The following is a 22,173-nucleotide window of genomic DNA, read 5'->3' as shown; positions in this document are numbered from 1 at the left end:
TTCTGTACTGGGGGGGCCCAAAACAATATTCCAGATACAGCCTCCCCAGTGCTGAATAATCACTTCTCTTGATAGAATGGGGAGTAATCACTTTCTGGCAACATTCCTACTGATGCAGCCCAGTATGCCGTTACCCTTCTTGGCAACAAGGGCACACTGTTGACTCATATCCAGCTTTTTATCCACTGTAACCCCCAATTCATTTTCTCCAGAGCTACTGCTTAGCCAGTTGATCCCAAACCTGTAGCGGTCCATGGGATTGTTCCATCCCAAGTGCAAGACTTTGCACTTGTCCTTGTTGAACCTCATGAGATTTCTTTTGGCCCAATCCTCCAATTTGTCTAGGTCACCCTGAACCCTAGCCCTACCCTCCAGCATATCTACTACTCCCCCCAGCTTGGTGTCATCCACGCACTTGCTGAAGGTGCTCTCCATCCCACCTTCCACTTCATGTTAGAACCACTTCATGTTAATAATGCAATACCAGACTTTTAAAGTGACATAGAATCTTTTAAATAAAAATATATTTATTTGTAAATTTTCTACACAAAATGAGGATATGTTGGGAGATAAATCCTTTGGCCATGTACCTCTCAGGGCCTGAGATAATAAGATTTTTATGTTTCTGCTGTAATAACTGAGAATTTCATTAATATCCTAGGTGCAGAAGTACCCATTGCTATAATGCTTTCACAAACGGGCACCTTTTGGAAAATTACCTGCTGAGCTCAATGTGATTGTATTTGTAGACTGGCAATTTGTTAGGATAGATCTCTTCTGATGAATTAAGATGATCAGGATGAAACAACACTTTCCTCCCAAAGGCTGTAACAAGAGTAGCAGCTGACTGAGGCTCTGAAAGGCATTAGACTGGTAAAACGCTTCATCAGCCTTAACATGATTACACTGCAAGATGGCTCATTCACTTGCACTTTATAATTCTTTGCCCTAGTATACTAATTCCATAGTATAATAATGGTATTATGCACTCACTATTTCTGAAACAAGTAACCAAATAAGAATACTTCCTTGTATTAGAAAAATCACCTCATCTTCTAGCAACTGAAACATGTAGAAACTATTTTCATCTCTCCCAAATCAAAATCAATGAGCGCACACATCCTATAAAGTGTGCCCACTCAAGGGGACTTCCTCTCCTGTTGAACAGTTAAAATGATTAAACCAGCATTACTAAACCTCATCCAATTGCTGCAAAGGACGTAATTCAATGAAAGCGATATAAAGTAAAAATTAACTTTAGTTCTGTGATGTCAGTTTCTGATTACCTAGGTAACATGTGTGAGTGAGGAAACATAAAGCAAGAGTTCCTCCATGTAGCAGGGATCTATCAGTGACTGGAAACAGCTACCCTGTTGATATAAGATGGATAGACTTTTCTCTGACCTGGTGAGTACCACAAGGTTTATGTACATTAGATGATGGCTTCTGCTATTATCAAGGTTTCAAGAGGGCAGAATTAAATTTAAAATGGGGTCTGTTTCCTATGCTATCAAGACAAAGAAAATTGCTACACCTCTGCAGTAATCACTTTCAAAACGATGTACACAGGGGGCTCTTATAGATGCTTCTAGTTTAGTAGCAGGAAAGTTTTCAGAGACATTTCCTCTGCTTCAAACAGTAAAGCATCAATAGAAATGTAACAAACTTTCTGGATGGAAACACTCTGACTTAATTCTCTTTCTTGAGAAGGTGGAAGGCATACTGCAACCAGAAGGAGATTCGGGGTCAGAAGGGACAGGGAAAAAACAGAATTAGACAGTGATAATGAGGAGGTGTTTGTACCTCTGGGCTTCCCCTGCAACATAGTAATTATATTATTAAGTAACAGAATTTCCCTGATCTGTCCCTTGAAATTGATATAGAAATTGTGCTTGAGGTGGAGTGTGATTTAGAAAGCAAAGCCCCATGTTGGTCAACTAATATTCCAGTGAGAAAAAGAAACAAAATCCTTATTCCGGGGTCTGTCTGATGGATCTCTTTTGAGTAGGAATCCTGCATTCTTTGACAAGTTTTCTGATAAGTGCCAATGGCAAAAAGTTATTATTCTGGAAATATAAAGATGGTGACATATGACTACATGTTTCTTGATTTTTTCACAACCTTCTTCATTGTTTAATGGTTCTTCACAGGTTCAGTACCAGAAGCTATTCCAAATGATCTTCATGTTGGGAATTGGAGGATGCTTCACAATTGGTTTTCAGATTTCTATGATCAACTATCCTTCTGTGGTAAGAAAGCCCTTACACAGACACAGTCTCCTTAGGATCATGAGTGATGTGTCCAGGTTGTAAAGACGCTCTTCAAAATAAACTCCCAAGTGTTTCTACTGACATTGTGCTCCCAGCTCCTTCCATTCCCATTCTGTCTAGAAAAGAAAAATGAGGGCTAGGCTGTGGCTGGACAAAAATAGTAGTGCTGTGCAAGGCTTCGGACCCTGCTTCGGATCTGGAGAAGCTTTGGATGCTTCGGTGTCTGAAGCAGCATGTCCAGATCAAAGCACTGGCTTTGTTAGGCTTTCTGAACCCATTTGGAGCTTCTGAACTGCTTTCAAAAAGCTTCGGAGCCACCTCAGAGATCCGGCCATAGGATATAATGGGGAATCAATTAAATATCTATAATGTTGTTGTTTTTTGTCTGATTTAGATGACATTCGCAGGAGTGGTAGCCTCTGCTGAGAGCATGAAGCCTGCTGAGTTTCAAGAAGATTGGTGCAGGGGCTCGGGGGGGAACTGCACCCCAAATTCTTGAAAGCAAAACTCGTGTCACGTCTATGCATTACAGCACAGTGAAAACTGCAGGCATGGTAGCCCCTGCTGAGGCCACAAAGCCTGCCAAGTTTCAAGAAGATCAGTGCAGGGGTTTGGGGGGAACTGCACCTCAAGCTGCAGACAAGCAAAACTCATGGCATGGGTGACCCTGTGTGTGTTAAGGTGCAGCAGGATGAAAGCTGCAGGGATGGTGGCCCCTGCTGAGGCCGCAAAGCCTGCCAGCTGTCGAGGAGATCGGTGCAGGGGGGTTTTGGGTCCCTGCACCTCTAGCTACCTGACAGGCAAAACTTGTGACATGGGTGCTTGTGGGACTGACTGTGTCAGTCTTGGGGGGGAACTACTGCAGGCCTGGCTGCTAAGCTACTGTGTTACCAGTTACCAATCAATCATGATTCACTCAGGGACCAGCTCAATACACAGGACCTAGCTACTACATAATGACTTAACAAGCATGGATTAACACCTACAAAACCACAGACAGACTAAGGAGAGGAAATACTCAATAGAGACACTCAGCTTCCCCAAGATAGAGACAGTCAGTTGCACACACACCCATGTCACGAGTCCCTATGGGGGGACATTTGGGCAGGGACAAGACTGAAGCCTGTATTCAAGCAAGGTTTTTTTGGCCAGGACTGTTGCGGGAAGTGGCGAAGTATCACGCTTCATGTCCTGTGTGCCAAAAAGTGAATCCAAGACCACCCCCCAAAGGCTCCTTTAGTTCCAATACCTTTGGTGGAGGTTCCCTTTGAGCGGGTGGCACTGGACATCGTGTGCCCACTCCCCCGAAGTAGCACTGGGAACCAATATATACTAGTTCTACTGGATTATGCCACAAGGTATCTAAAAGCTGTGCTGATGCGGACCGTATCTGCCCCGAAGGTGGCAAATGAGCTGGGGAAGATATTTTCTCATGTTGGACTCCCTAAAGAACTGCTGACGGATCAGGGAATGAATTTCACATTGCAGGTGTTTGAGGGGGGTGAGCAAAGCTTTAGGAATTAAACACCTGAGAACAGCAGTGTACCACCCACAAATGGATGGGCTCATAGAACGTTTCAACCAGATGCTGAAACAGATGTTAAAGAAGTTTGTGGTCAAGAGACCTCATGAGTGGGATAAAATGATACCATTGGTTTTGTTTGTGATAAGGGAGGCACCACAAGCTTCAACTGGGTTTTCACCCTTTGAATTATTATATGGCCGCCAACCAAGAGGGATCCTGGATCTGATTAAAGAAAGCTGGAGGAACAGCAGAGTAAAGACTAGAACTTGATCCAATATGTAATACACCTGCGGGAACATCTGGAAGCAGCCCGAAGTATGGTCCTAGGAAATCTCAGGGAGGCACAACAACGTCAAATGAGATATTACAACCGAGGTGCACGGACAAGGAAATTTGATGCAGGAGATCACGTGTTGGTTCTATTGCCAGACCAGGAGAGTAAGTTACTTATGCTGTGGCAGGGACCCTACAAAGTGATACGCCAAGTGGGGCCTGTAGACTACAAGGTGTACCAGACAGATAAACAGAAAAAGAAGCAGGTATACCACGTTAATATGCTAAAGAAGTGGGAGGACCAAGAATGCATGTACCTATCCCTCCATTCCGAGGGATTAGAATTGGGACCCTCATTGACCGAGGAGAGTGGACTGGGTGACATGGAATTGGCCCTGTGACTATCAAAAGCACAGAGAAGACAGGCCACCGAGCTAATCAAGGAGTACGGAGACATATTCCAGGAAACACCCGCGGAAGCTTGGGCTGTGGTACATTGAATAAGAACTCCTCCAGGCCACGTGGTCCGTGAACACTGGCGACGGATTCCTCAACAACTGCAAAGCCAAATAAAGACAGAAATAACAATGATGCTAGAGAAGGGCATCATATGCGAATCACACAGTGACTGGTGGAGCCCCATCGTGGCAGTACCTAAGCCCAATGGGAAAATTCGTGTCTGTATTGATTTCCGGAAGGTGAATGCAGTAGCTAGGTTCGATGCATACCCAATGCCAAGAATAGACGAGCTGATAAAGAACATCGGGCAAGCTCGCTATATCTCCACCCTAGACCTGACAAAAGGTTACTGGCAGATCCCAGTGGCTCCTGAGGATCAAGAAAAGACAGCATTCGCCACCCCTTAGGGTCTTTTCCAATTCCAACACATGCCATTCAGATTACATGGAGCTGCAGCTACATTTCAACGCCTAATGGACAGAATTTTGGCTCCCCATGGGGGCTACACTGCGGCTTACATTGATGATATTATAATCTACACCACAAGCTGGGCGGAACACCTCACCGCACTGAGAGCGGTAGTGCAAGACTTGAGAAGGGCTGGGTTGATGGCCAATCTGAAGAAATGCATGGTAGAGAAAAAGGAGACACAATATCTGGGATTCCTAGTAGGAAGCGGACAGGTGAGACCATTGTTAAGCAAGGTGAAGGCCTTACAGAAGTATCAAGCTCCTCATACTAAAAGGCAAGTGAGAGCCTTTTTGGGGTTAGCCAACTATTATAGGAGGTTTGTACCTCATTTTGCGGAGGTGGTGGAGCTTTTGACAGATGACAAAGGCGGAAGCTCCTACCAAGGTGAGATGGACACTGGTGGCGGAAGAGGCTTTCCGAGCAGTGAAGGATGCACTGTGCTTGCAACCCCTATTATATACACCCGACTTTAATAAATCGTTCCAAGTACAGACCGATGCCTCAAAAGTAGCTATTGGAATGGTGTTGATGCAGAGAGAGGGAGAAGAAGAGCGCCCTATAGCCTGCATAAGTAGGAAATTATATCCACCAGAATGGAATTACACCACGATAGAAAAGGAGAGTTTGGCAATTAAATGGGTTATCGAAACGTTCCAGTACTATCTATTAGGACATCAGTTCACACTGATCACTGATCATGAGCCCTTATGCTGGCTACAAAATGAAAACAGACAATGCTAGGCTGATAAGGTGGGCCCTTATTCTACAGCCGTATTGTTTTGAGATAAAACATCACCTGGGGACCCTGAATATAAATGCTGACTTCTTCTCAAGGCAATACAAGGAGGAAGAGGAGCCTGGGGAACCGGGAGGATCCCAGACAAAAAAGAAGAAGAGGGGTTGTGTGACAGGGAAACCTAACCCTGTTACTGGGAGGCAGGATGACTTCTCTAAATATCGACCCTTCCAGTCAGGGCTGGCCTGTCAGAGGACAGGAGAAGGAAGGTCAGCGCCTTGTGAAGGAAGGGAAGAAAAAGAAAAAAAGGGGGCCTCAGAGAGACAGCCCCCCCCCCATAGCTACGATACAGTGTCTAACATCTCAGTCGAAGAATACATTGAGCCTGGGGCCCTACAGGCCTAGGTGCACCCTACCAAGGCTGTCTAATGTGGGGGGACTACCTGTGGCAGGTAACTCCCAACAAATCCCACAAGGTGCGCCTTTGGGGAAAAGGCAAGTAGGAGGCACCTGAAAACCTCCACCTCCTACATCCGGGTTGTCGGGTGCCAGAAGAAAGGCCCAGAAAGGAGCCCAAGTGGAGGCAACACCAGCAAGAATGAAGATCGGCTCGGTGAGTCTGGAGTTGAAGGGGGGGAGGTATGTCGTAGAGTACTCAGGTGCCCTGTGACTGAGAGCAGAAACAGCTCGGGAGAGACCCCTCGTGGTGGGAAGGGGGAGGCTTAGATGCCAGTCACCAGGACTGCGCAGGTGCTGGTTGCTACAGCAACCAGTGAACCCTAGTGACAGGAAGGGGCAGGGCTTAGCCTTTCTTAAGCCCAGGCAGGAGGCCAGGAGGGCAGTTACCCTCCGGCACCTGAGGGAGGAGGAACTCAGCTAGTGCAGACGAAGGGGAGAACTCCAATGGTGGGAACATCCCCTGGTTGCTACTGGGGTTGGGGTGCTCTCTCTCTGGTAGGGATTGAATCTTGTTTGACCAGACAGTCTAGCTTTTATGTTGTAGCCCAGGGGCTTTGTGTTCGTGTGTTTATTGTTTTTTTACCAGAGGATCAGGTGAAGCTATCACAGGTTGGAGGTGGCCTCATAGGAGCCCCATGGTAGTGTGGGGACCCTGGTCCCAGAGAGAGTGCAGCATTTTGGGGGTGCATTGACCCCAGCCCCGGAGCAGGAGGGGGGCAGTGAGGAGCCCCAGAAGTAAAAGAGAGGGCTAAGGCATAACAGGGCCCAGGTCAAAAGACGTCCATACCATCTGCGAGGCTTGGGCTGCAGTGTAAGGGGAGGAAAGGAGCCACAGATAGTACCCCACATGCTGAGACAAAAAATGGGCAGCCTCCCACTCGAGTAATATCTTCCAATCAAACAAATAACAACAAGGCGTGGCAGACGAGAAGGTGGGCAGTCGGCCCTTAATCAGTGTTGCAGGGGACTAGTAGACGGACCAAGGAAGCACCACTGTCACATGCCCCTACCCACCTTTCACCAGGGTGGTAACTGGCCTGGCATTTCCTGGGGGCTCCTGCGCCACTGAGAGCCCCACCAGGTCACCCACTCCCAGCAAGGTGCAGTTTTAGGTCATGCCCAGGAGCCTCCACACCATCCTCTACAGCTCCTGCCCTTACCTCCAGGATGTTGCATGGAGACTTGCAGCCAGGCAATGTTAGTGCCTGGCCTGCCAGCAGTGACCTGCTGTGTTTATATAGGCAGCCAAAGATCTAAAATGGCCACCATGATCAAGCACCTGCTGGCTGCTTGGCTCTGCTTTTAAAGTGGCAGGCACCAGCAGTGCCCTGCCACAATATTAAACTAAGCAGCCCCCTAGGCAAAACAGCAAAGAGACCTTGAGGGCATCATCATAATGGTTTTGATGAAATAAGGAAATCCAAGCAGGACATTATGCTGGATAAGGCTTTGGTTTAATATTAAAAAGGAGATCACATCAAATTTCAAATTCAGAGAAAAAATAAAATAATACAAATGATGCCAATACTTGAATACTTTAGGATTCTGGGTGCTGGGATAGAGATTTCTTAATAACAGTTGTTGCAGTCTATATTGTCCCTTCCAATGTAGAGGGGAAGAAAGGGACATACAAATGTCATGTGAATATATGTATATACATGGTGATTATTTATCAGTGTTTTTAATTTTGGGAATTTATTTACAGAAATAAATGTCAGTGTGAGGGTGTATTTTCATTAATTTTATACTGCATATGGATTTTCCAAGGATTAAGATTACAGTATGTTCATTCATTAGCCTTTCACCTCAATTTAAATACTGCTCAAATAAAAAATGTCTCATCCATCACAATCTGACAGGTTTGGCAATATAAGAGAACTTTAAGACTAATATATCAAGCACATATTGAGCTATATGGGCAACACTTTACAGAAAAAGTGCATGTTATACCTGGCTCAAGTCAGCACTGCAATATTAGCTTGAGTTTTGAAGGTAATACCTTCTTTTTTTCTTTTTGGGAAAAACGACAAGTATTTCTTGCAATATCAGTTATTAATTCTGCTATAGATGTAAAATACCTTGACTTCCTTTAGGCTCATACCACCAGTGTACAATGGTATAAGAGAATTGCAAAGATGATATTATAGGACACAAGGAGCAGAAATTGCAAGAAAACTTTGGTGCTAGCCACTGGGGAACATTTTTTTGCTAAACAGCTATTTACTAACAGATCACTCATTTGTAACACCTCTTATAAAGTAACTAGCAACAGCTGAAAATTTTTAAAAACCTATTAATTAAATGAAGAATTACTGTGAGCAATGCACTGTCTTCTTGATTATTGATAATGAAAATCCTCTTTTTCCTACCAGCATGTTAAGAGATTTATCAATGAAACTTGGTTGGAACGATATGGCTCTCCCCTCCATCAAAAGACCCTTACGTTGATATGGTCATCCATTGTATCAATCTACGGCATTGGCGGACTGCTGGGGTGTCTTTGCAGTGGATACCTAACTACTAAATATGGAAAGTGTGTATATTTGAAAAGAGTTTGTTGATCAAAACTTGTAAACAAAAGGAACTTGGTAGAAAGTGGGGGGAAAAAACAGTATCATAACTCCTTATGTATTAGTCTTACCTGCCATGTTTGGGAAACAGCTATTTGAGTCCTAAGAATGATCATTTTTCATAGTGGAAAAAACCCCATGATGAATCCAGGCAGGAACAGCACATTCACATTAAATTGACAACAACTCAATAAAATAATCTGATGACCAACACAGTGATTAGTATTAACCCTGATCCTCTGAATTGGTTCATCAGGATCTATAAAATTAAGTACCCAAACAGATAATGATATTTGGCATCAATACAGCATTTCCTACTTTCAAAGTGGGAAAAATATTAATATTAATAAATTAATCTTCATAGTGTTCTACAAGAAAGCTAAGTAACTATCATTATTATCCACTGCACTATTTCTGAAATGGAATAATGAGGCACAGAGGGCTTTAGAGACTTGCTCAAAGCGACAGAGGGAAGTGGTGACTTAGTTAGATTTCACAATCTTTTGACTTTGAGTCTCTGTACAAAGGACTTAAATATTTCAGTTATTCGCTACAATTGGCAGATTTTACTACCTACACTGGTTCCTACCTGAGTGGAGCTCCAACACTCCTCTCAGGTTCGAGGGGTGTTCTTCTCTCATCTGTAATAAATATCCTTTGATGGCAACCACTCCTCTCAGGGGATGCTGCATCTGCTTCTCCCTGATACAACCCCCCAGCCTCTCTTGCTCCTTCCAGGGCTCTGCTTGCCTTGTTCTCATCAACTCACTACTACTTCACTGTCTGTACTACTACACTTCTCAGCTTTTCCCTACAGCCATTTCTACCACCTGTTTCTTCAAGCCACAATTAAGTCATATCTCTGGCAGTACAGTTTGGGAAGGAGATGTGTAGCCAACAGTGGCAGAAGAACAGGTTAGGGACTATTTAAAAAACTGGACATATACAAATCCATGGGGCTGGATGGGATGCACTCATGGGTGCTAAGGTAGTTGGCTGATGTGACTGCAGAGCCACTAGCCATCATCTTCCAAAACTCATGGCGATTGGGAAATGTCCCAGATGATTGGAAAAGGACAAATATAGTGCCCATATTTAAGAAAGGGAAAAGGAGGATCCAGGGAATTACAGACTAGTAAGCCTCACCTCAGTTGTTGGCAAAGTCATGGAGCAATTCCTCAAGGAATACATTTCTAAGCACTTGGAGGAAAAGAAGGTGATTAGGAACAGTCGGCATGGATTCACCAGGGGCAAGTCGTATCTGACCAACCTGATTGCCTTCTACGATGAAATGACTGGCTCTGGATGCAGGGAGACCAGTGGATACCTTGACTTTAGCAAGGCTTTTGATATGGTCTCCCACAACATCCTTGCAGGCAAGCTAAGGAAGTGTGGGTTGGATGAATGGACCATAAGGTAGATAGAAAACTGGCTGGAGCATTGGGCTCAGAGGGTAGTAGTCAGTGGCTTGATGTCTAGTTGGCAGCTGGTATCAACCGGAGTCCCCAGGGGTTGGTTCTGGGGCTGGTTTTGTTCAATGTCTTCATCAATGGCCTGAAAGATGGCTCACAGTGTGTCCTCAACAAGTCTGCAGATGACACCAAGATGGTGGGAGCAGTAGATACACTGGAGGGTAGGGCTAAGATTCAGAGAGACCTAGACAAATTAGAGGATTAGACCAAAAGAAATATCATGAGGTTCAATAAGGATAAGTGCAAAGTCCTGCACTTAAGACAAAACAATCTCATATACTGGTATAGACTGGGGACTGACTGGCTAGGCAGCAGCCCTGCAGAAAATGACCTGGGAATCACAGTGGACAATAAGCTGAATATAAGCCAACAGTGTGCCCTTATTGCCAAGAAGGCTAACAGCATACGGGGCTCCTCTGGTAAGAGTGTTGCCAGCAGATCAAGAGAAGTGATTATTCCCCTTTATTCAGCAGTAGTGAGGCCACATCTGCAGTACTATGTCCAATCTTGGGAGCCCACACTACAAAAAGGATATGGACAAGTTGGAGAGATTCCAGCGAAGGGCAACAAAAATGATTAGAGGGCAAGGACATGTGACTTATGAGAAAAGGCTGAGGTAACCGGGCTTATTTAGTCTGAAGAAGAGAAAGACTGAGAGGGGATTTCAAAGCAGCCTTCAACCACCTGTTCCAAAAAGGATGGAGCTGGACTGTTCTCAGCAGTGGCAGATGATAGAACAAGGAGCAGTGGTCTCAAGTTGTACCAAGGGAAGTTTAGGTTAGATATTAGGAAAAAAACTCTCTAACTAGGATGGTAGTAAAACACTGGAACAGGTTACCCTGAGAAGTTATGGAAACTCCATCTTGGGAGGTTTTTAAGACCTGGCTAGACAAAGCCTTCCTTGGTTGGATGATATAGTTAAGGATGGTCCTGCTTTAAGCAGGATGTTGAACTAGATGAGATGACCTCCTGAGGTCCCTTCCAACCCTAATTTTCTGTGAGTCTATGATCTCACCAAATATACATTGATAAATCCATACAGTGTAGACACGTGTAGCAAAATCTAATGCATTATCTAATACAGCATCAAGAATGCTGATGCCTTGCTGGCCCAATACAGAATCATCACTTTCTACTGAATTTTAGTTCTAGTCCTTTATTTAAGGGCCCCCAAATCAGTACTGGAGGGTAGTGTTGTCGAACCCTATATTGCTCACATATGTGCAGCACACAAAGAGGACCTTCTACTACCCTTGGCATCTACTTAAACCAATTTAAGCCACGCAACATAAAAGGACTTAATGAACCCCATCTTTTTGGACTCAATGATAATCTTGGATTGGACAATACAGCAAAAGGAAGACATTAGCAGATGGCATAAAAAGTGATATACATTGACAAGCACTTTCATACAAGTTTCTTGTGCACCGTTACAGGAAGAACTGTCTAATGTACAACAATCTACTCATCATAGCAACTGCATTTCTCATGGGCTTCAGTAAGATGGCCAAGTCTTTTGAGATGGTTCTGTCTGGACGCTTCTTCTATGGCATCAGTGCAGGTAGGACATCACATTACCCTTTATATACACTGCAGCAGGACTCCCCTCCCTGTTTCAAAATGTTCCATCTTCTTACATAGTAAGTTTTCCCTTCCCTAAGAATAGTTTAAGATTATAGAATATACAAATACACCATTCTGGAAATGTGGCAAGATATAATCCATCCTGGTTTCAAAACAAACGTACGTATCAATTATGCTAGTTCTACTGATGAGGAATTAAGTTACCTTCACAGAGAAAAGGCAAAGACACATTATAAAAGTAGATGTGCTAACAGTTTTTCAAGGACTCAAGCAGGTAAAATAAGACCCTAGTGAGATGTTCAAGAACTATTTAGGCATCTAAGAGGTGTGTAATAGGATCTGGCCCTAATTTAGAAAGATATTTTTTTCCTTATGAATGTAATTATCCTGTCTCTTCACCTCCTTCCCCACTTTCATCCCTATTCAAGGCTTCTGTATGACTATACACCCTCAGTATGCAGGAGAAGTTTCCCCCAAGAAACTGCGAGGATTTGCAAACTCTTCTGCTGGTCTCTTTTGGTCACTAGGAAAAGTCTTAGGGCAAATTATGGGACTAAGGTAAACTAAATATATATTTCACTTATTTACTCATTTTTCTATATTTTCTTCTCTCTTTCTCTCTCTCCCCAAAAACAAACTGAATTAAAATTTTATCATATACATGTTTTCCTTGTACTCTCTAGTGAATTTCTAGGAACTGAATCCTTGTGGCCATTGCTGATGGCTTTCATAGGAATTGCAGCACTGATCCAGCTGGTCACTCTGCCGTTCTTTCCTGAATCTCCACCCTACCTGTTAATTCAAAAGGATGATGAGGAAGGCTGCTTGAAGGGTAATATGAGCAGATTTTACCTCTCTGCTTTTATTTTAGTTCTGTCTAAGAGAGATCTGTCCATGGTGATCCAAGAATTTGTGACAAACGAGTATGATGATTGTAATCCATTAAATCAAGGTATAAGCTACATGTCTTATAAAAAGTGCAGTCCTCAGAACTTGGTCTGCTTCATAGCACAGGTCATATTACTCCAGTACTTGACTGGCTGTTCTGGCTCTATATGGTATACAGAGTCCAATTCAAGGTCTGCACCCTGATATCAAAACCCCTCCATGTGATTGAGCTGACCTCCTTGGGAAACCAGCTCTCTTACTCTGACCCTGTATGACAGCTATGGTCCAGTGAAACAATACAAATGTGGAACAATGGGTAGAAGCTCATGAATCTGAGAAATCAAATATTCATAGAAGATGATCACAGAATAAGGAATTCACCCTCCATGAGTTAGAAGTAACCAACAATAACCTCACCACCCTGATATTAAATGCAAAATCCATTTCTTAAAATTCAGCTTTCTTTCAGCAAATTCTTGGCACACAACATGCCCAATAACATAGAAGTAAATGCAGGTAAGTATGCAATATGCATATTCATACATGCATATGTATCAATGCATGTATATTCATGTATCTGCCTCTAGCTGTATATAAACAGATACATATAAAGCCCTGTAAGATCATCAAGATGCTTCTCCTATAGGGAAAGCAAGGGAGACTTACTGAAATGACTATGTTTAAACAATAGGAACACAGATTCTACAGTGATAAGGGCCATATAGACAGCAGGAATAAAACAAAAAAAAGAGGAAAATATAGACAGAATTCAGTGCTGAGACATGTAACATGCTAAATATGTACTGAATACTAATGACTGGCAAATAACATGACCTAATTTGTTAAGATGCACCTATTACTTTCACTGATTTCAACTGTGATTGTGGGTGGTCTGCATTTCAGGGCATGGACACCTACATGTGCAGCACATTGGTATGGACACATATATGGGATAAAGTAGTGTTAAAGTTGGAGTGGTTTTGCTGCATCTGTATTGTTCCCATGTAACAATTATACTGTAACAGCTGCTGCCCTTTTGAAATAGGTCCAAATGCACGTGTCCCATACCCTTCGAAAATCAGAATTATAAGGCATGGTAATAATAATTGACATGTCTAAGAGACTGCTTCACTCAATGATTGATGGAGCTATATATGGAGTGAACAATTAGTGAATACTCTAAAAATATGATTGTATCAACTAAAGATAGAAGGATGGGTAAACAGGGGAATTATTATGTTTTACCCTTTCTTTCATGCAGCCATGGATAAACTGTGGGGTGAGATGGACCATCAAGCAGAACTTAATGATATGAAGGAAGAAAAGGCTGCAACTAAAAGCATCAAATCCATGAGCATCCTGCAAGTCATGAAAGATCCATCCTTGCGCTGGCAGTTGTACATTTTAGTTACTGTTATCATAGTGATGCAGCTTTGTGGCATCAATGCAGTTAGGTATCTTCCCTACTTAAAATGTTAGTGTTCTTCACAGGCATTAATGTGGGAGGCTCTACATAAACACTGCAGTGTCCCCCGCAGGACTTCGCAGTTGGGTGAAAATCATGAGGATTTTAGCTCTATGCCTTGCTCAGCAACTCTTTCACTGTACAGCTTTGAGCCTCATTGTGCCTCCGTTTTCTCTTCCCTGACTATAGAATGAAGTATAATAAGTACTCACCTCTCAAGCAAGAATCTTTTAAGACTAATTAATTAATGTAACCATAGTATTTCAAATCTGTAAAACATTGTAAATGTTACGGATTATTAGGAAAGGGTATATAGGGAATATAAAGGGTAATCTTTGTGAGACTTTGCTTAAGGATATTTCTCCTGAATTATTGCTGGAGACAGCCTGTGATGTCCCACTGCAGCTGATAACAGCTTTCAGGTCCTCAGGATAACAGCTTTCAGGCAACAGGCCAACAAGATGCTAACAGCCATTCATACTGAAGTAGTGTGTGGTACTGTGTACTGTTACCCCACTCTGACCCTTTGGCAGCGCTTCTATGCAGCCTGAGGCTTCCCAAATGACAGTCTTTAAAAGGGACAACCTACCAAAAATTGAAGTCTTGGCCAGGTAGGGGTCATGTGTACCATTCATCTTCTCTCCCACTCCTTCCTGGTTTCTCAAAAGCTGTATAAAAGCAATTTATTTGATAGCTTTAAGATATAATACTTCTGAGTTATGCAATACAGTCAAATCATCTTTATGATAAGAGCAGCCTCCAGTACTATGTTATAGCTATATACATCACTGGGTAACTGATGTGGCTCCCATTTTTTCTGTCAGTTCCTTTCCATCTGTTTCATTCTTTGCCTCTTTTATTTATATCTGCTTTTCATCCTCACCATTTTCCAAGCCCTCCTGTAGGATTAGATCTGTGCCAATGTGTCAGTGACTTCAGAGTGAAACTGTGAAGAATGAAACCAATGTAATCCTAGGCAAGCAGTGTCCTCGTGTTGTCCCATACAGTCACTCTGCTTAAGTTCTCCACTTGCTCTACCATCATTTCAGCTTCACTCATGAATGGGACTGCAGATGTCAATATAAGGACCATGACACCTAACCTAACCCATTACCAATCTGCATATCAAGGTTACAGTGCTACCAGGAACCAGCCATTTGTGAACAGCAGTTTTATAACAGAGCTGAAAAAGGTGGTGGCAACAGTGAAAAGCAGTCAAAATAGTCCAGTGTAAACATACCCCCAAAAATCCCCATATATTAAAATCCAGATTTTCACATTAGTGGATCAGGTATTCAACTGGTGAAGGAAAAAAAAAATCAGCATAACTCCACTGAAATCAGTAGACTTATTCTGATTTTCCCCAGGTGAAATCTTGCCCCAATAAATGTAAATACAAGGATGATCCCTCCACACTACAGTTGAGTTTTGTTGGCAGACCAGTGTGTTGACATTTGCAGATACCAGTGCCCATGTTTTATCTATTTTGTTGATACAAGCCAACAGTTACATTCTGGGCCTGACAAAAGATCAGACGTATCACAGATATGTAGAAATACCTCTTATTAAGAACTCTAGCAACAGGCAAAAAGTACAGGATTGATCACTGGTAAAATATCATCGCATTTATCTGATGCCCACCTCTTTTCTCAGTAATAATATACCTCACCAGAGACTGTGGTATAAAGTGCCGGGTTTTTTTTTTCTTCCATTGGATTTTATAGGTCTACTTCTACACATTTGAGGTGCTGTGCACAGCTGGGTTTGAAGAAGGCCGTATCCCATATATATCACTGGGTGTTGGACTCTGTGAACTCTTCTCCACTATACTCTGTGTAAGTCGCATCACACTGAGGGTTGCTCAGAATTTGCCAGGTTTATAGTGAAGTCACTGTATGTTTTGCCCTCCAGACCTTTACCATTGAGCGGTTTGGCAGGAAGACACTCCTGTGGAAAGGCTATGCAATGATGGCTTTAGTGCTGGTTCTTCTCACAATAACTCTCTCCCTGCAGGTAAGGAAGACATTTTTAATGGGTCCTTTTGAAGGTCCATTTTATTGCTGACTTTCCCATGCACAGAGAAAAGCTGTATGTTATACAGCAAACATTTTCTGATTTCACAAAATGAAGTTTGGTCAGCACGGTGGCAGATCCAACAAGTCCCTCTGTAACAACACTCACAGTCAGCCTCATGTGCTCCTTTGTTACAACTTCTTTCCTAGATTTCAAACTTTTTGTTACCCGTCTTGTGGTTAGTGTCCCAATCTAACTTTATCAGCTCTACCTAACCCCTTCCAACATCCTATAAGCATAAACCACAGCTTTAACTCCACACCTTTGTTTCACAAGTTCTTAGGAACCTCCTCAAAGTTAATCTGTTGTGCGCCATCCAGAAAGAAGTGTCCTACATTTTCAATACCTCCATCCACCAGCAAAACTGCTCCTGTACAGTGAGAGTTATCTATGATATACCTGTGGAGTCTCACACATTTAAAGCTGTGCTATTTAAGAGCTCTGTAACAGAAATCAAAGAAGCTTGCGTTCCCACTGTGTTATTAGCAAACATCTGCTCTCACTGTATTTTTCCCTCTAGAATAAATATAACTGGACGTCCTATTGCAGTGTCATTCTGATCTTCCTATTTGTTTTCTTCTTTGGAATTGGACCATGTGAGTAGATCAATATGTACAGGAACAAACTATCCAATGGTGCATATTACCTGGGTAGAATAACATTGGACTGTGGGGAATGAAAGAGATACATACACAGAGATCAAGTCAAATTATATAGGTATACCCCTATAAAGGGAGGCCTTTTTACCTCAGCACATTGGGTGCCTATACACATGCTGGGGAGGAGAGGGCCTTTTAATTAGACCATTTCCCAGAGTGCACTCTAATTAAAAAGCCACAGCATCACATGTATTAAGCCCCCACACACTTAAAAATGGCCACGGGATGCCTTAACTAAAGCTCATACGATGGGCTTTAGTTACAGAACCCCAGCAGCCATTTTTCGGCTCACAGGGGCTTATACACAAGATGCTGCGGCAATGCTAGAGCATTCTAATTGAAACGCATCAGAGCACATGTATATAGGCACCCATTAACACTGGAATAGAGAAGAGGTTAATGAAGAAAGGGGTTAATCAAGAAAGAAACTGGGACTGATTATTTAGCAGTGTCCCAGTTAACAAAGAATATTAGATTATAATGTTTAGCAACCATAGGGGCCTTTGGCCCTATGCCTTCTCAAATCAGGCCCTGAAGTTACTAAAATAACTCTGTTTTGCCTTTTCATCAGGAAAAAAATGGAAAAGGGGAAAAAGGAATGCTGCTGAACTTTTTCTTCTTTGTTATTATTTATTCTTCAGGTGGAGCCACCATGTCCATCATGGCTGAAATATTCAACCAGTCATCTCGATCCTCAGCCTTTGTGATTGGAGGATGCCTCAACTGGGTGGGACTTTTCGTGATTGGAATGATTTTCCCATTCATTGTTGTAAGTGATTTCATTCAAATCAGTTTCTGATTGTTTCCTAATTGAAGCCCCCATTGCAACTTTGACTGGGCTCAGTAGGACAGAAATACATTTCCAATACAAGTTTCCAATCAAAGTGTTTAGAACCACCTTAAAATGTCCACTGCACTAATTTCCAAGACACAACACCCGCATTAAGGGGCAATGAAGGGAAAAGTCAAAATAAAATATACTCATTTCTCATTTTTAATTTCTGTTTCTAGGAAAGCCTTGGTCCCTTCTGCTTTCTCATATTCATGGGGGTTGTTGTTGGCTCAGGGATCTTCATCTACCTCTTCCTTCCAGAGACAAAGGGGAAGTCAGTCACAGAAATAACAGAGGAATTCACCAAGTTATATTCTGGGAACAAACTTTCTTCTATTGTGAGAAGGAACTTCCTTGAGGAACACATGTCCTACACCAGCTTCTAATGGCCAATGGAAAGACCTTTTACTATTTAAAATTGAAGATATTGATTCTTACAGAAAGAAGAACAAAAGAAAGCTACACTATTCATTTGCATTATAACTTTGTTTTTTTCTTCATACACAAAGACAACATCTTTGCATGTAACGCTCATTCCTATGAAGCTCTAAAATATGATGATGTCAAGTTTAACATGCTGTGATAAATTGGTAGACTCATAGACATTTAGGGCTGGAAGGGACCTTGTGAGATCAAGTCTAGCCCCCTGCTCTGGGCAAGAAAGACTACTCGGGTCAAATAACCCCAACAAGGTAGGTGTCCAGTCCCCTTTTGAAGATTTCCAGAGTACAGGCCTGCACACACACCCCCTCCCCAATTCTATTCCAGAGTCTGGTCAAACGAACCGTGAAGAAGTCACTTTACAAGTCTTTTTTTTGCAAAAACATTTTCATTAGTCAAGATTGACATAGGTCTTCTACGCTGAATTTCACTTTGAGCTTCAAGTTAGAACTAATCCAAAATCTCAAATCAAGCTCAAGCAGAAATCAGTGAGTTCCTCAGTATAACAATTTCAGATGACTTCACTAAAAAATTCACAACCTGCATTATGGTCTCTCAAAAAAGACCAAGTTTCTGAACTTTAAATCATTGGACAAAGATGGTCTGTCAAATCTGCAACACCACTCAGAAAGGCAAGCTTCATGTGTTTTCTCATTTAATTGCAAGCATTTCACATAGTTTTATGAGTATGTTTCAAAGTTTTGTTTTAATGATACTTGACATTGGATGATGCAGAAATATATCAATTTATTGCAGCTTTTTATAAAATACAGCATCAATGATGGAAAAAGATCCATTTTTTATTTATTATGTGTTATAAAAATAAGAGATAAATATTTTAAATTAAAGGAAAGGGGCAGCATCTTTTCATTTAATTGTAGAAGTGAGGTTGTGGACATATACAGAGCTAAGTTAAGTGGTTCAATACTTCCCTCTTCTTGTTTATGGGAACTACTGTATTTCAGGTTTGTGACAGGGGCAAGCTAGGGGCCAAATCCCATGCCGGCCCGCCCACCTGCCTCTATGGGGCAATCTGCCCTGTCTCACTTGCCATGACTTTGGTGTTCCCATAAATGGACGGTAAATGTGGGAGGCTGCCTATTACATGCCCTGATGCCAGGGGGCGCTATCTGTGGCTCTGACCTCCCCTACACCACAACTCATGCCTTTCAGATAGCATCCACATGATGTTCTTAACCCACACCACAGCTGGTGCTCCAGGGTCTCACAGGGACTCTCACCGCCCCCACCAAGCAGCAGGTCATTGTGCTCAACTGTAGGTCTTACTTTTGACCCACACTCAGCCTCCTAGCAGTGCAGGACTTACTGGGGTCAGGAATCCTCTTCACGCACTGGCTAAGCCCCCTACTCAGCCTCTGGCCCAACTAAAGTCTCAGGCATCTGAAGACCTACCTTGGCCTACTCCCCTCACATGGGGCTCCTACCATGCCCACTCTACGGCCTCTGCACCACACCCCACCCTGGGGTCTTCACATCATCTTTCCAATCAACTACTCACAGGACTGGTCCTTCCACTACTCTTCAGGCTTACTCCCAGTTCAGCCCTATTCAACATGCTCCTGGGACTGATCTTCAGACCTACTCCTATTCAGCCCTACTCAGCCCAACCTCACGCACAACCCTTCAGGTCTACTCCCATTCAGCCCTAGTCTGTGCGTAGCCACACAGCTCCTCCCTCTTCCCTTGGGCTTCACTACACTGCCCTATCTCTCAGGGCCTCAGGGTCGACCATCCCTACAGGCTCAGGTGGCACTCCATTTACCGAGCCTGGCCCCACTACACTCACTTCCTGGGGTCTTACACCCCCCTCCTGGGTTCAGGTGGCTGCAGCCATGCCTGGCCCCACTACTGCCTCCAAAGCCCACCTGAAGATGGGGGCTGGGGTTAAGGTGCCCCCCGCTCACCTTTCACTGGGGAGGTGTCTGGCCTGGCATTTCCTGGGGACTCCTGGACCCCCAGGAGCCCCACCAGGCTACCCTTCCCCAGCAGGGTGCAGTTTTAGGTCATGCCCAGGACCAAGAGCCTCCAGCTCCTACCTGTTAGATGCTCCATGCAGCTCAGCCAGGTGATGATTCTGCTTGGGCCAGCAGCAGCAAACTGCTATGTTTATGTAGGCATCCAGTGTTCTAAAATGGCTGCCGCTATCAAGCACCTGCTGGCTGCCTGACTCGACCCTTAAAGTGGCAGGCACTGCAAGTGCACTGCCATAAGGTTCTTAATCAAACCATACCTAGGTGCTTACTTTGGTTTTTGCCAGTGGGTGCTTTTCTGTGAGGGGGGATGGGGCATTAAAAAGGAGCTTTACTTTAATAGCTGATTGAATCAGCTTTAGCTAAAAGTGCCAAAAAGCCCTGCTGAAGCTCCCAGTCTTTATAGATACTGCCGAGCTAGATTGAAGTAATGCACTGCTTCTTCTGGTAAAGCACGTTTTGGGTTTTTTTCTAAAGTCTGGAAACAGCCACAGGGAGATCTAACATGTAAAACCAAAGCAGTCATGGCTCATGGGTGCTGAGCACCTGTTGATTTTTTTCAGTGGATGTTTGAGCCCTAGAGCACCTATGGAGTTGGCACCTATAAAACCATGAGGTTCCCAAGTACAAAAACCATAAGTCTAAGGAAGAGGGAACAGCAACCCTTTGAGGAAATTTTAATATCAAAATATTCAGTAAAAAGGACATGCATATATAAAACATTAAGTTTCTGATTGCCTCTATATTAAATATTCCACAGTGGTTACTTCTGAAAATGATTTAAACCACCCAGTAAAAGGTACGGAAAAGGTTGAGAAAAGTCATGAGGTTGGTATACACATTACGGGTGTGCAAAGCGGACCCTATTCGATTTGGATTTGGCCCAAATCAGGGACACTGATTTGATACATTGATTTGGATCACTGTCCCTGATTCGATTTGGCCTAACCCAAATCTGAACATTAGATGCTGATTCAGAGAATCAGCGATTTGGACATAAACACAGCTTTAAACATTTTTCCGACATGCCTTGATGTAGCAGGCGTGGCTTGTGATTGCTGCAATGCTAGGGTACATGGAGCGTTCCACAGGAGTGCGGGGGGGGAGGCTGCACGTGCTTGGCAGCAAACCCAGAAGTGGACTGGAAGTACTTCTGGTCCACTTCCGGGTCTGTCAGGGAGCACACTGGAGGGCCCCCCTGCTCCTTCCCAGCTCAGCGATTAGCCACAGGGGGACCCCAGGTGACCCTCCCCCAGACCCAGGAGGCACCAGTCGCTGAGCCAGGGAGGCATGGGGAGGTCCCGGCATGCTCCCTGGAGGACCCAGAAGTGGACCAGAAGTGCTTCTGGTCCACTTCTGGGCCTGCTGCAGAGCACACTGGGAAGCCCCGTGCACTTCTGTGGGACACTCCATGCACCCCAGAATCGCAGCGTTCACGAGCCCCTGCTTCCTAGAGGTATGTAGAAAAAACATTTCAAGTTGTCTCTATGTCTAAATCTCCGAATCTCTCCGAATCAATTCAGAGGGTTCCGATTCGATTTAGAGAGATTAAAGGGTTCTCTGATTCTATTCAGATTCAGAGATTCAGCCACCGAATCGGGCTGAATCTGTGCCGAATCGAATCAGGGACCAAAGCTTTGCACAGCCCTAACACACATCCATCACATTTCCAATCAAGGTTTAGTGAGTGGCTGAATGCACTGCCACTTTTCTTCCACTGTTCCAAGGATGTAATCATGAGACAACCATTCAGACACACATCATGATGTCCTGGGGCAAACTGTGAGCACTTCTCCTGCAAACCCTTTCAAGGGTTTGTTTTGGAACAACAAACATAGATTTCTCAACAATTACACTTTGACCTGATTGAAAATATTTTCTCCCAGGAAAACTGTGCTGTCTGTTTGTAGCCTAGGACTCCTTTAATATCTCAATTGCCTGTCACTGCCCAAGAATATGTTCTAATAAAACAGTGAATCATCAGGTTAAGAGTGGATTCACAAAA

The 22,173-nt window shown here is 43.4% G+C and overlaps 1 protein-coding gene across 3 annotated transcripts; it reads left to right on the top strand.

Annotated features, from left to right (window-relative positions):
• Window positions 1-1,280: 1,280 nt before the first annotated feature.
• Window positions 1,281-18,969, top strand: LOC149857669 (solute carrier family 2, facilitated glucose transporter member 11-like). Of its 3 annotated transcripts, XM_090062564.1 has the most exons (12): window positions 1,281-1,407; window positions 2,151-2,249; window positions 8,566-8,726; window positions 11,672-11,796; window positions 12,248-12,377; window positions 12,503-12,651; window positions 13,969-14,156; window positions 15,897-16,007; window positions 16,084-16,185; window positions 16,766-16,841; window positions 17,546-17,673; window positions 17,916-18,969. In XM_090062564.1, exons 1-12 carry the CDS (start codon window positions 1,384-1,386, stop codon window positions 18,120-18,122), a joined length of 1,500 nt encoding a protein of 499 aa, XP_089918690.1. In that variant the 5' UTR covers window positions 1,281-1,383; the 3' UTR covers window positions 18,123-18,969. The 3 variants fall into 3 exon arrangements, with proteins under 3 accessions (XP_089918690.1, XP_089918691.1, XP_089918692.1); XM_090062565.1 differs by lacking the exons at window positions 1,281-1,407; window positions 2,151-2,249 and adding an exon at window positions 3,480-6,347; XM_090062566.1 differs by lacking the exons at window positions 1,281-1,407; window positions 2,151-2,249 and having other exon boundaries at window positions 6,360-8,726; window positions 11,676-11,796.
• Window positions 18,970-22,173: the final 3,204 nt, after the last annotated feature.

This window comes from Crocodylus siamensis, chromosome 9 (assembly GCF_052110815.1).
Source record: "Crocodylus siamensis isolate JL-2025a chromosome 9, ASM5211081v1, whole genome shotgun sequence".
In the NCBI taxonomy this organism is placed as follows: Eukaryota; Metazoa; Chordata; order Crocodylia; family Crocodylidae; genus Crocodylus; species Crocodylus siamensis.
The sequence above is the reverse complement of the archived record's forward strand: the minus strand, read 5'-3'. Positions and strand labels throughout refer to the sequence as shown.

Coding starts and splice junctions, on each gene's coding strand:
- LOC149857669 (XM_090062564.1), top strand. CDS start 1,384: ATGGATAGACTTTTCTCTGACCTG. Junction 11,797..12,247: donor CTTCTATGGCATCAGTGCAG/GTAGGACATCAC, acceptor TCCCTATTCAAG/GCTTCTGTATGACTATACAC. Junction 12,652..13,968: donor TGAGGAAGGCTGCTTGAAGG/GTAATATGAGCA, acceptor TCTTTCATGCAG/CCATGGATAAACTGTGGGGT.